The 13,295-nt window shown below is 40.4% G+C and overlaps 1 protein-coding gene across 9 annotated transcripts in view; it reads left to right on the forward strand.

Moving 5' to 3' along the window:
• Positions 1-13,295, forward strand: part of HTR4 (5-hydroxytryptamine receptor 4) — a 164,548-nt gene that overhangs the window by 64,610 nt on the left and 86,643 nt on the right. For 3 of the 9 annotated variants that reach the window (XR_014508773.1, XR_014508774.1, XM_083430892.1), the window contains exon 1: positions 237-377. The exons of 5 other annotated variants lie outside the window; for them this stretch is intronic. Coding sequence is in view for 2 of the 4 variants with exons in the window: in XM_083430892.1 (XP_083287018.1) it covers positions 355-377 (23 nt within the window). In the remaining 2 variants the exon portion in view is untranslated. Of the gene's footprint in view, positions 1-236; positions 378-13,295 lie in introns of those variants that run through there. One more of the 9 variants, XM_083430888.1, reaches the window with a different exon arrangement.

The following is a 13,295-nucleotide window of genomic DNA, read 5'->3' on the forward strand; positions in this document are numbered from 1 at the left end:
CTCACGCGAGGGAAACTTAAATATGCAAGTTTGCAATCTGGAGATAACACAAGCAGAGATTTCATAGTTTAATCACAGGAAAGTTTTTTCTCCAGCTGTGTCATACAACAGATTTTCATGAACTGGGTGAACCCAGTCCTGCTTCCTCTTATATTCTTTCCAGTAAATGTAGTTCCAATGAACAAATGAATAGCATTGGTATTCTGTTTATTTAGACTGAAATGCATCAGATTAGATTTGCTTTAAGGAAACAACTGTTTGAAGATCTTCCTGATATGGTGCTGTTTTTCTGCAATTACTCTGAGTGACAATTATTCATTAAAAAAAGACATGACTGCTGAATCTTTCTAAATAATGAGTACAAATTTTACCAACAGGTAAGTGCTCTCAAATCTTAAAAGAAATTCAGATCTTATAAAAAAGGGAGAAAATAATAACCTCTTACCTCTCTATAGTGCAGTTCTTAGTCCAAGGTGTTTGCTACACATAGGGCAAAAGCCAGCATCACTCTAACAGATAATAGAAGTTCCCATCTTTTCTCCCTCCCCATGATTTCACAAAATCTGATCTGGAGGATATCCTGCCCTCAATAGCAGATTTGGGGGGGGGGGTGCGTGCTGCAAGAAGAGGAGAGTAAGGGGAAGCCCCATTTGCACAAGTGGAAGACCATTGTAGAAACAGGATACCACAATTGGGCACTACCCATAGTGATTTGATGTCTGTATAAAGTAAAATATAGGACACTAAAATTCTACTCCCACTGTTTTGTTAGCTTCAACATCATCTTGACAATAGGGTTTATTTCTTCTCTGTCCTTTGCAAATGTGTTCAAAAATCTGTTTTGAACATATAAGTAATTTGTAACTGAAAAAGTAATATGTCCAGCTGTACATAATTAATTTAGAGTTTGCTGTGCCAGGAATATTAGACAATCCTGTTAGATTACTGTGAGATCTCTGCGGGAGTAGTTTGTTTATTGGACTGGCACAGGTAGACAGCTCCCTTTTCATATCTTGTTCCTTTTCTGTTCTATAGAACAGGAGGGAAAAGCGGTCTCCAGTTTTAATGACTATGGGGGTCGTGAAGAATATTTCTATTAACATGATTTCCCTCTCCTTATCTATCTTACTGGGTTTCTGGAAATTAAAAAATAATAATTGCAGTTAATATATGTAAATACTCTTTTGTGTCAGGCTAGATCTATTTAGTCTGCTAACAAGATTAATTTTTTGTTACATTTTTTGGTAGCATTGCTGTATTAGTGATTACAAAAGCATGGTATACTTGGTTAATTGAAACAAGCCATGATCAAACTGTGGCTTATCCTGACTTATTTCAATAAACCATATTTTAAACCACCCAGAGTTCTCAGTTCAGATGAAACAACAAACTATGATTGGTTGAAAACAGAATGCAGATACTCCAAAGGCCTGTCTTGGACATGATGCTAAATTATAATTTAGTATTACATGGCCAAGCTTTGGGTTTATATTCTGGCTGCCTACTATGTGCCTCTTACCTTATTAAAAACATTCACCAGAGTTGCTCAGTTGTCAAGAATGATGGTAAGACAGAAATATAATGTTCCTAGTGTTTGAGTGGTGTTAAACTTGCATAGATGTAGTCTGTATACATTTGCCTTTCTCTAACTTAAAACAAGATACTTGTAAAATCTATAGGGCAGATTAAAACATTTGTGAAAACAGCTTTTCCATATCTTAAACATCTTCACAAAACAGAATTTTAAACGAGAGAGTTAAACATAAAGGAGCCCAAAATAGCATTAATAGCTTACAAGTACAAATAAATGGAGATTAATATGACATTAAGAGGGACAAAAGAAGAAAATTTATGAACCAACTTGATGATTTTTAGACAATTTAATATGCCTTTGTGTTTACCACATCTGTGTGCATTTGTGACATTTTAGAATCCAGTGTGGATCTGTCTGCATGTAAATTGGGCAGCTGGTTTACAGAATGAGCAATTAGACTGAAGCACCCTTATTGTGCACGTGCAGAAATGAGCGACAGCTCTGATGATAGGATCCAGTGCACTTAGGCAAAAGCATCCCAACACCACACTGGGTTTTAACTAATCATTAGAAAATGAAATGCGCAGCATTGCCAGATATGGCGAGAAAGCATTTTTGTTCACATGCCCTGTTTCCATAGGCTTTCAGGTGTTTCACTTTGCTGAATCCCAGACATTACTCTAGTAATCTTAACAGAGCTGTGGAAAAGCATTACGAACAGTGGAAAGTTTATATAGTCAGGTGACATCCAAACAAAGAGCTCCTGAAAAGATTAAGATGCTGGACATCCTATATTGCTAATGGAGAATGTTCCCCAACTACTTTGAGTGTTTTCCTAGTAACTCAGAGCTACCATTTTACCTGAAGGTGATGTATCACAGGACTGGTCACAAAGGGCAAATGTACAAGCTGTCCATTGATATGAGCAGTGCTTTTTTTCTGGGGGGATGCAGGGCTACGCATACCCCTAAACATTTTGTGAACCTAAGTTTGGCCTCATTGAGGGGCAGTATTTCAATATGAGTAGGAAAATGAGAATACCCCTAGACATTTTTATTTTAGAAAAAAAGCACTGGATATGAGAGACCGTCCTCTAATGGGATAGTGAAGAACCTCCACTGTTCACTCCACTTGTTCAGGCAACTGTCTGTCATTTGTATCATTTGAAACACCCTCAAAGGACCATCCCACAAGATCTTCAGTTCTCAAGTCCATAATGGCCTGGACATCCCAGATCCTCTCTTGATGCTCCTGAGTTGTATTCCTTCTCCCTGCCAGTCCCATTTCACTTGGATGCACCAGTCCAGGATTGTGATGCTACTTCAAATACCAGGTATACCTTCCTTCAGCACAGTACCTGCCACCTCTGTCTTTTTTGAGATGGCACCTGTTCACTTTGGGAACCCGTGACTTATTCTCTCCTCAAAATCCACAGGAGACAGAAAACATGATTGATGGACAGGCAAAATTAAGACCCTCGGTGAGAAAAGCGTAAGGGAGATTTGTCTCTTTCTGCACTTTTATCTCTGACGTGGTAGACCAAATATCCCCACCCCCCCTTTATACATCTTTCAGTCACTTCAGTATGTTTCAAGTTATGCTGTGACATCTTTTGGGGGTGGAGGGAGGTTTCTTGGAGCATTATTTTTTTAAAGTCTAGTCTTCATTGCCCTTCAGTGCACTTTTCACCACTTCATTCAGTAATGTCAGTAAGTAAAATGTCCCATTACTCATCCCACATATTCTTTGTCCCGTAAGGAACAGCTCCTTAGGAACGCAGAAGTGGTGAAATTATTGCTATTATCATTACAGACCGATAACAGCAAGCAACTAGTGAAAACACCAGCAGAAAAAAGTGCTAAATTGAACTGCATTAATATGTCTTTAATGGGATCCTAGGAAAACCAGATAATTTAGAAGGAATGAAGCAGGGGCTTTGATCAGAGACTCTTTCAAGGAGGTCAGAAAATAGTAATGAACTATAGACTGCTATGTGTCAAGTAATGTAGAGTTTAGTATAAATCATTAAATGGCAAGAGGTTTTGTAATTACATAAAACGTAAGTACCACCTACAGTGATAAATGAGAGTGCCATATTAGCACAAGAAATAGACCAGTGACACTGACATCACTGAAATTAGTATTTCAGTTTTGGAGGGGGCTGGTGAATTAAATAGAAGACTGTGTCAATGGTGAAGGAAGATGTAAATCTTGCAGATCACTTGAGGCATCTGTGAATATTAAAGTAGTTTGAACATGTGCATCCCTAATTTAGCGGAGCTGTTTGGTGTACAAGCTGGGTTCAATTTAGGGCTAATTGTGGCAAGAGCCCCCAGTCTAAATTGTTTTTCAGTTGTTTCATTTGTCTAGTACACATTCAGTTTACAGAGTAGTGCAGTACAGATATTGTAGATATGATTTTTATACACTTAGAATAGAGAAGCTTCATGTGAAGAGTACCCGCATAGGTTAAATAACCCTGTCTTAACCCTGAAAATCCACGTGGTACCACTTCTCTTGCTTCCTTCAAATATGTCCTCCAAACCTACTGTATCCATTAAGCCTTTGTAATAATTCCTTAATACCCACCATTACCTACTGTAACCAAATGCAAATTTAGAACTGAAACAAGCTCACTCTTTTCTCTCTCTCCCCTTTGTTGAGTTGCAGATAACTGGTCTTGTACTCTTGAAAGACCATGCCCACTGATAACACGGTATAAAAAAGTGTTTAGCCCACTAGAGGTGTTTTGGGGCATTGTGTAGGAAGGGTGTGTTCATTGGGTTCACTGATCTTCAGATCCCATCTAGATTTACAATTCTCATAGCTTCAGCAGTCCTTCATTTAGCCTCAAAATGGACTACTTGTTGCTTAGCAACTCAGCATAATAGCAGTGCACGCTACAAGGCTTTGTTCTTTTTTACATGTATTGATGTACTTTATAATAAAGAATGTGAGGTATGAAAGGGAGAGGAAATATTATGTCTGATGTGGAATTGGAGGATCCCTACAGAACAAAAGAACATTTGCTACTTGAAGTAGTATATCAGAAAAGAATGCCCTTTTGTCTATTGTGACACAAGTAAAAAAAAAAAAAAGCCCAGTAATACAGTTTTTTATTACAATAAATACTCTTTATAGCATTCCACTTCATCAATGAGGTGCTCTAATGTTTACTACAACCAACTCCTGAGTACCTGGGTTGCTGGGTTCTTCTGTGGAACAATGCTAAGACTTGCAGGCAAGATATCATGCATGTTCAATGAGCTTTATTCATAAGTAGGTCCATTTTAGATTTTCAGCCCAAGATATTAACTTCAAACTGGGTAGATGTTATTAAATGGCTTTTTTCCAGATAAGATTTAGTAAAACCTATTGCTATATCATTTCCAGCCAGAATAAAATGGAGTTTCCACTGGAACTATATAAAGGTAGTATCAAAATGCCAGGGACAAATACTAAGGATGAACTTTAAAAATTAGATTATCTCAAAATTCCAATGATGCTTTAATAAAAAGCAACAGTTGTAATTATGCTTATTTGTACTGTATTTGATTTTACAAGCTATCCATCTCACCCAGTTCAATAATTTCTGTAAACCTGAGCCTGTGGTTGAGGGCTTTTTTGGTTAAGATTTGTTTCCATGTGTATGTTTTGGTAGATATACATTGTTGCATAGACCAGTGTTTGCCAAACCACTTGTGAGTTGCAACTGGTTAATTTAGGTTAAGCTTTTGCCCTGTGTTGCCTGCATATTCCTATACCATGTGTTGCAGGAATTGGAGCAAAAGCCAACATGCCTTTCAGAATGTAAGTCTTTAAATAGGAGTGATTAAGAGGAGTGATTATATGCTTTTAAAAATAATGTGTGGGATGTGCTAATAACAATATCTTTGCTTGCTTGGTACAGGAGCTTCAACTTAGCATCCGCCTTATGCTCACCTGGCAATTTTCCCCAGTTTATTATCTGCAAGGGGGGGAAGTATTAATGTTTGGTGTGGGCCTTGGAAACAGAATTTTATTTCACATTATTGTTAATTTGCAACTCAGACAGTTAAGTTGCAGCAAGCTTGGGTCTCCTAAGCTAGGCAGTATTTCCACTTGCAAAAACTGAAATATGTTCCTGTTGATTGGCGCTAACCAAGGTGACATTCAGATCTGAGCCTGGAAACAAATCTGGAATGCCCCACAGTGCATTTTAGTATATTTATGTAGCAAGCATAATTCAAATGATTAACCCACTTCTAATTGAATTTTATCCTAATGATTAGATTGTTTATACACATCAGTATGACGGAAAAGGACATGTCCAATAATAAAGTTTTGGATCAATTTGAGGAGGGATCTGAATGACTTGAAAACAGTAATAATAATTTTATTATTTATACCCTGCCCACCTGGTTGGTGGCTTCCAACACTCTCTAGTTCAGGCATGGCCAAACTTGACCCTCCGGATGTTTTGGGACTACAATCGCATCATCCCTGACCACTGGTCCCGTTAGCTAGGAGTGATGGGAGTTGTAGTCCCAAAACATCTGGAGGGCCAAGTTTGGCCATGCCTACTCTAGTTTATGCTACACAGTGTTCTACTGTGCGTTGACGTGCAAGGCCTTGCAGTATGCCAGGGTTCTGAATTTTTATCAAGTGCTCCTGCAATGTTGTGAAAATTTTATAGTGCAGGGGACTGTACAAAGCCTTGTGATCTGGTGCTCAAGAGAAGGGTGGGCAAAGTCTTCTCTTCATGGCTAGCTACAACTGTTGCTAGAACACTGCCATTGGTAAGTGGGATGACAGAATGGCAGGAAAAGGAGGGAAGGCATTTAGGGTATTGGATGATGGGAGCTGAGATTTTTCTTCTCCTCAGATTAAAATCCAAGTTTGAGAAGAATTAAGGAGCAGTAATACATGCCTCATAGCACTTTAGAGAGTGTATGTCTGGGCCAGTGTGTATGGAATTGGCAATGTTTTTTGATATAACAGACATTTTTAACTCGGGCAGGGAATCAGTAGTCCTCCAGATGTTGCTGGGACTACAACGTGCACCATCCTTGACCATTGGGCATTGTGTGTTGGAAGTGACACGCTGGACTGGGCAAACCTCTGGGTCTATTGCAGGAGACAGTTATGTGCAAATCACTGAAATTTTCTGCCTAACTGTGCTGTTTTTGTCTTAAATGTCAATGTATGTTGTAGTGAAATATAATGATACCTTTGGCATGTGATTTCTATAAAGATTGAGAGCATTTTAGGATGGTGTTCTTAGGTGTGCATTGGGAAATTCAAATCACAAGGAACTGAGTTTCCAGATTACAGATCAGTCTTTAAAAACCTGTTCTTAGAATTGTAGCACAGCAGGCTGCACACTGCCAAATTCTAAAATATTGCAGCAAGGTATTCAAGAACAACTCTGAACTAATGAATCCACACCATGTCTCTTAACTGCAGAGCAAAACACAATCAGTGGTATTATTTCTTCATAACTTTATTCTCCTCACAAGCATCCCCCACATACAGTTTGGGTGGGGGGTGGGGGAAAGAAGTTAACATCTATTAATCATTATTTCCTAGTGTGATAACAATGGCTAATGGGCACACTACAGTTAAACAAGTTCTGGTGTGGAGGTGTCGTTATTATCTTCCCTCCTTCATTACAAAAGTGAAAATTCTGCCAACCCACACATTCCAGATTGTATCAGATCACAGCAGAACTCCCCACTGTTGCTTTAGAAAGTGTATCAGCTATGCCCAAATCAGACAAATTCTTCACAGGGGATGTTGAACAAATAAGCAAGCAGTCTTATATGTTTGTTGATTTGGCTAGCAAGAGATCTGTTATGTGTACTTTTCTCATTAACAGTTTTGGTGTGGGACAAACACAGATAGCTGTATCCAACTTTTAATGTTTCCTGGATGAATTCCCAGACTTGAGTTATGGGGAACAAAACTGGTTCTCACTTCCACTGTTGCTAATGGAAGACTTGGCAAGAGCATGGCAACCTGCTGATTTTGGGAGTATCTCTGTGAGGCATACAACTGGGTACTTGTTCACTTGGAAGTTGGTTTAGAAACCAACTATTTTGTATTGTCCAACTGTATTGTTCATCAGAATATAGTACAGGTTGAACACAGTTCTGTCTGCCTCTCCATGGTGATATACTAACACAGAGCCGTGTGTCACTACCTGATATCCAGGATTATTGCGACAATTGCGAAAAGGCTACAATTGCTTCGCCCCTAAGGCTTACTTAATTTGCATCTTATTTAGGAAGCATGACATCTGTTCCTGTTCAGAAGTCACTGTAGAAGAGGTTTGGGGGTTGGTGTAGGGCATTTTCCTTCCGACCTGGTAACCTCCCAATGGGCTATAACTATAGCAGCTTCAGGCTTCCCCACCTTCGCTCCCTTGATAATGTGGTTGTGCACCCCACTCAAAGGTGAGCGGGTAGGGCCTATTCTTTGACCTTGCTGTGGATATATTTGGTCACTGTATTCAGGGCTAGGGGGGAATTTGCCTTCAAATTAATTGGTCCTGTCTATGGGTTTTGCCTACCTTATAGAAATTGTCACAGCTGGTTGGTGGATAAGACATTGTATTGCATCCTTAGTCTAGGCATAAGGGGTAGGCCGAAGCCCCTACTTCATTTCCTGCTTCAAAGAACTAGGGTATCATGTTAAAGGGATCCAGTGGAGGTGCCTCTGTCCAAATATCTAAATAGGGGTGGACAGTGGACAGTCCCCAAACCCTTCACCAGCAGTGTCCTGAAGGGACCGCCTCTATTTGATGTGTGTCATGGGACAGTCCTTAGCCTGGAATCAATCCTGTAGGAACAATCAACCAGCAGACTGGGTTGGTTGATTCAGGAGACACACCCAGTGCCTAAGCCAAGACCATACTATGTCTGTAATAAATGAAGTTGTGGCCTACCAAACTCCAAATTGGCTTGTTTAAATTGGCCTTTATTACTTCCTTCCATCTTTCCCTCCAGCCATGACATTTGCAGGCTTACTGCACCTCTGCTAAGTACCAGGGAAAAGCACATAGTAAGAGAAAGATTGTTGCATTTGCCTCATGAAGCAGAGTGTTGGGGTGATGATTTTGACTGGTCTCTGTTGGGATCATAATATTTACAGTTGGCCTCTTCTTCAATACAGCTCATTTTAGTCCATTATTCTTTGAAGGATCATCATCCTAAAGCCTCTTGTTTCTCTCTGAAATAGGTTGTTACCCAAATATGGCTTTCACTTTAGTTAACATAGACTGCATACACATCATACATATAAAACACACACACACACACACCAAAAATTCTGGGATTTGTAGTTTGCTGTGAGAGGTCCACCACAGTTCCCAGGATTCTCTGGATGAGAAATGTGCTTTAAATGTATAGTGTTTATATAGCCATGGAGGTTGATTATGATGAGCAAGCTTAGGGTTTAATAGAAAAATAACATGGATTGTTCCAAAGTAGTAATCCCTTTTCAAGATTAAGATAAATTGATCCATATTATGATTTAGGCTCCTCACTGCTCCATATCATGAAATGTACATAGAGACACACATTAAAATTAACATGCAGTATCTGCCCCATTCAAAGTCTTTTTTCAATTTTTCTGCAATAATTTAGGCTCCCATCTGAAAAAAAAAATGTTTTCAATAGATATGTATTTTTATAATTGGAATGTTCAGTGGTTTATCGCCCATATAATTAAAAATGAGGGTTTTTGTGACACGAAAAGGTAGAATTGGTAGAAATGGATCACTGAAATTTTGCCTCCATCTGATAAAATCTCACTGTTTGTGCACAAGCTTGTTATTGGGTTTTACAATTCTTTTAATTAAGTGTTCGTGGAGTTGTTTGGAAAGATGCTGTCTGTGATGAATATATTGCTATAAAGTGCTTCCTTAGAAACAGAGCAGAGAGTTCAACAATACACAGAGTAACTAGGCTGATAACATTGTCATTGTCACTTAGTACCACTGAGTTTCTGAAATACATTCTTTGCTGACAGAATTGTATACATACATACATACATACATACATTTTAGGCCTCTGTACATAGGTTCAAGAGGGACGCAGGTGGTGCTGTGGGTTAAACCACAGAGCCTAGGACTTGCCGATCAGAAGGTCGGCGGTTCGAATCCCCGCAACAGGGTGAGCTCCCGTTGCTCGGTCCCTGCTCCTGCCAACCTAGCAGTTTGAAAGCACATAAAAGTATAAGTAGATAAATAGGTACCACTCTGGCGGGAAAGTAAATGGCGTTTCCGTGCGCTGCTCTGGTTCGCCAGAAGTGGTTTAGTCATGCTGACCACATGAACCGGAAGCTGTACGCCAGATCCCTCGGCCAATAAAGTGAGATGAGCGCCGCAACCCCAGAGTCGGTCACGACTGGACCTAATGGTCAGGGGTCCCTTTACTTCCCTTTACCTTACATAGGTTCAATACAGCAGTTCCATATTTGTATTTGTTCACAGGTGGTATTTATGCCTTTCCCTTCCTCTGAGGATCTCAGGGTGATATACTTGGTTCTGCACCACCCTTCCTCATAGTCATCATGTGACATAGGGTAGGCTGACAGACAATGACTGGCCCAAGGTTCCCTGGGGAACTTCATGGCAAAGTGTGGATTTGGACCTGGTTCTGACCAACTCAATTTAACTCTCTCACCACTGCACGGGGGGGTTGCCAATCTTTTGGAGCGAGTGGACACATCTGGAAATTTGAGAGTATGTCATAGACAACAGTCATAAAATGCTTTCTCTGGGGTGTGGTATACCACAAAACGGCTGCCACAGTGATGTTGCATAACTGATTCCACATCTAAAAGGGCAGAAAAACAGACAAGACCATGAAATGCTGTGAGTCTTTCCCCCATCAGCCACCGCATGGGGTGTGCGGCACCTAAATCAGTCATTGCTATGGTTTCCCACATAGAGAAGCATTTTGCACCTCTCCTCTATTCAGAACTGATGGGAGAGTGGGCATCCAGTTAAATGCAGGCAGGTTTAATACGGCATGCTCAATGTAGGAGAGGCAGCCCAAGCAGGAACAGAAAACAGTTTCTTGGGAATTGTAGATTTTTGAGAGAATGTTTACTGAGACATCTTATGGGCACCATAGGTGGTACTTGCAGGCACACTAGCAGGCTCCATCACCATCCTGACTCTGGATCTCCAGTGTTGGTTCTCCTCAAAGGCATGGTCTGGTGCTTTGATTAAGTTATCTTACTTATTTGCTAGGTTTGTTATTGAGGCTTCTTTGTGCAGTGTCCTTTTTCTCAGAAAGAACAGGAAAGAATGAAAGGCAGGCAGCCTGGTTTTATAAGGTGGGCAAGGAAATGCCAGGCAGCTTCAGTTCACAAGAAAGCTTTGACAAGTGCGCCACTTGGCATGGACCAAGGGGCTCATCCAAGCTGGAGTTTAATGTGGATTTGAAGTTGCTTGTGTGTGTCTCCTTTTGCTGTTTCCATATGACATCTTCCTCATCCCAGGTGGCAGTCCAGTCTTTCTCTCAGCTATATTTAGTTTTTCCCAATCTGCAGATAATCTGATAAGGGAAGCAAATCCATTATAAAACTGCATGTTATCCAAATGATGGTACACTGAAGGGTGTTGTGTGAGTTTCGAGCTGTGTGGTGGGTGGCATTTTGCCACATACCCTACTTCCACTTTGTTTCCATCAGCCCAAAGGAAAGGATGCAGCCTGCCCTTTTCCACAGGTTGTTGCTGAAGGCACATTTACAGTATCTTTAAAACAGCTCTTCGGTAAAGAACTGCTCTTGCCCAAAGAGCTCAAAGAGCTGTATTAAAAATAGAATGTGCCCTTGCAGGGGTAGGAGGCAGGACAAAAGGTGGGAAAGGAAGCGGCAGCATTTTCATGAGACTGCAAATTGTCTAGCTTGGAGCGATGCACACACTTTTTGACTGCTCTTTGGTGCATATCTGGGATATTGTAAAAATAAAAAATAAAAATAAAGGTGTGTGCACAGCTAAATAAATATCTGTGCATGTCCCCACCATAGACCTTAAGGTTTCTGGAACCTACATTGGGTAGGGAGGTACTAATTGAGGGGAGCACTGCATAAAGCACTGCATAGTACAGTACTGCGGAGTAAAGTCACTGAGAGATTTCAGAAGCACAAAATTGAAAGCCCTTATATGTATACATGGAAACAGTGACCCTCATCCACATGAATGCCCACATGTGAGCACAGCTCAGAGGTTAAGTTGGGTTAGGACAGATCTCTGTGAATAGCAGCAGAGTGATTATGGGACATGATGGGATATGATGGTTAAATCTTATTGAGATGCATAGAAAATAAGGAATGGGCCAATAGTGCAAAACAGTTGGCTATGGCAAATGCATATTTGTGAGAGTAAAGAAAGCAATTCGGTAAGACAATGAGTGGGAAGGAGATGCTAAACTAAGAGTTCCGAGAGCTGAAGCAGTTTGGGGAGGATTTTCCCCAAGTTGTCGAAGTGTGACAAAGTTGACCAAGTTTTCTTGGTCAAAGTGAGATTTTCTTTCTCTCTCTCTCTTGGTGGGTGGAGTGAGAGAGTATACCGTACGCATTAATGAAGAGAAGCTGTATATCATCTCAGTATCAAATGGAGATAGAACTACAAATTGTAAAATAAAAGACTATCTCGTTCTGTTAGCAGCCTGTACTGCAGTTTTCCCCAAGCTGGAGCCCTCCAGATGTCTGGAACTACAAAGCCCATCATCCCTGACTTATTGGCCATGCTAGCTGGGACAGATGGGATTTGGAGACCAAAACATCTGGAGGACACCAGGTTGGCGACAGCAGCTCTACTGCATTATGACATTTTGTTTGTTTAATGTATTCTGCTTAGGTTCTTTGTAAGGATTTTGATGTCTGGTGTTCCTTGCACCTTCCCAAGAAATTGTTTATTAGGGATTACCATGTAATTCCCATGACTGTTTATGCATGCATGACTGTCTGGTCTGTATTTTGCTCCCTACCTGTCCCATGAATTCATGACTCAGCTGCTCCCTTCTTCCATCTTCACCTTGGGAAACTTGTCTTCACAGTTACTGCAGTAGTGACAATGTCTGCCTCACCAGCTGCAACTGGAAGCAAATAGTGCAGATGAACTTATGAACTGCTTGCAAAATGCAGACAACCTTTCCTGTCTGTGCTAGTAAAAGAGGGCAGGCCCTGAATTCTAGGCATTACTCAAGGGATGAGTCCTTTCTGGTTGGAATTGGTTTGCCTAAGGATATTTTGAAAGTTTGTGCTGCTAACAATCAGTCTCTCCTTTCTTCTCAATTTCATTACCCAGCTGGTGTGTTCAGTTCCACCTTTACACAGCTATTTTCTCGTAACAGTATGTAAATAGCCATGTGTGAACAATATGAGAACACCATGCTTATATCACTAGAATGATGCACATATACTGATTGCTTCAAGCATAACAGCTATCATCCAACTAGGATTGCAGATTTCCAGGAGTGAGGCAGCTGTTTGCTTGACATTAATGCATATAACTTCTATTAGTTCACCTAATTCACCTAATTCACATTGTAGTTTATTTATTGTTGCTATTGTTGCTGTTGTGACCATCATGGTCATATCAACCACAGAACACACTCACACCCACACACACCCCTAATTTGCATTGGAGGCATCCAACTATACTTTATTTTAGGTGGGAGAAAACAGGAAATAGGGGACTTACACTATGACACTTTTTGCCCTCCTTTGTTATGAGTGGTGGAACTGAATAAGAATCTTTGTTCAA

This window comes from Podarcis tiliguerta, assembly GCF_965153285.1.
Source record: "Podarcis tiliguerta genome assembly, chromosome: 2".
Taxonomy (NCBI): domain Eukaryota; kingdom Metazoa; phylum Chordata; class Lepidosauria; order Squamata; family Lacertidae; genus Podarcis; species Podarcis tiliguerta.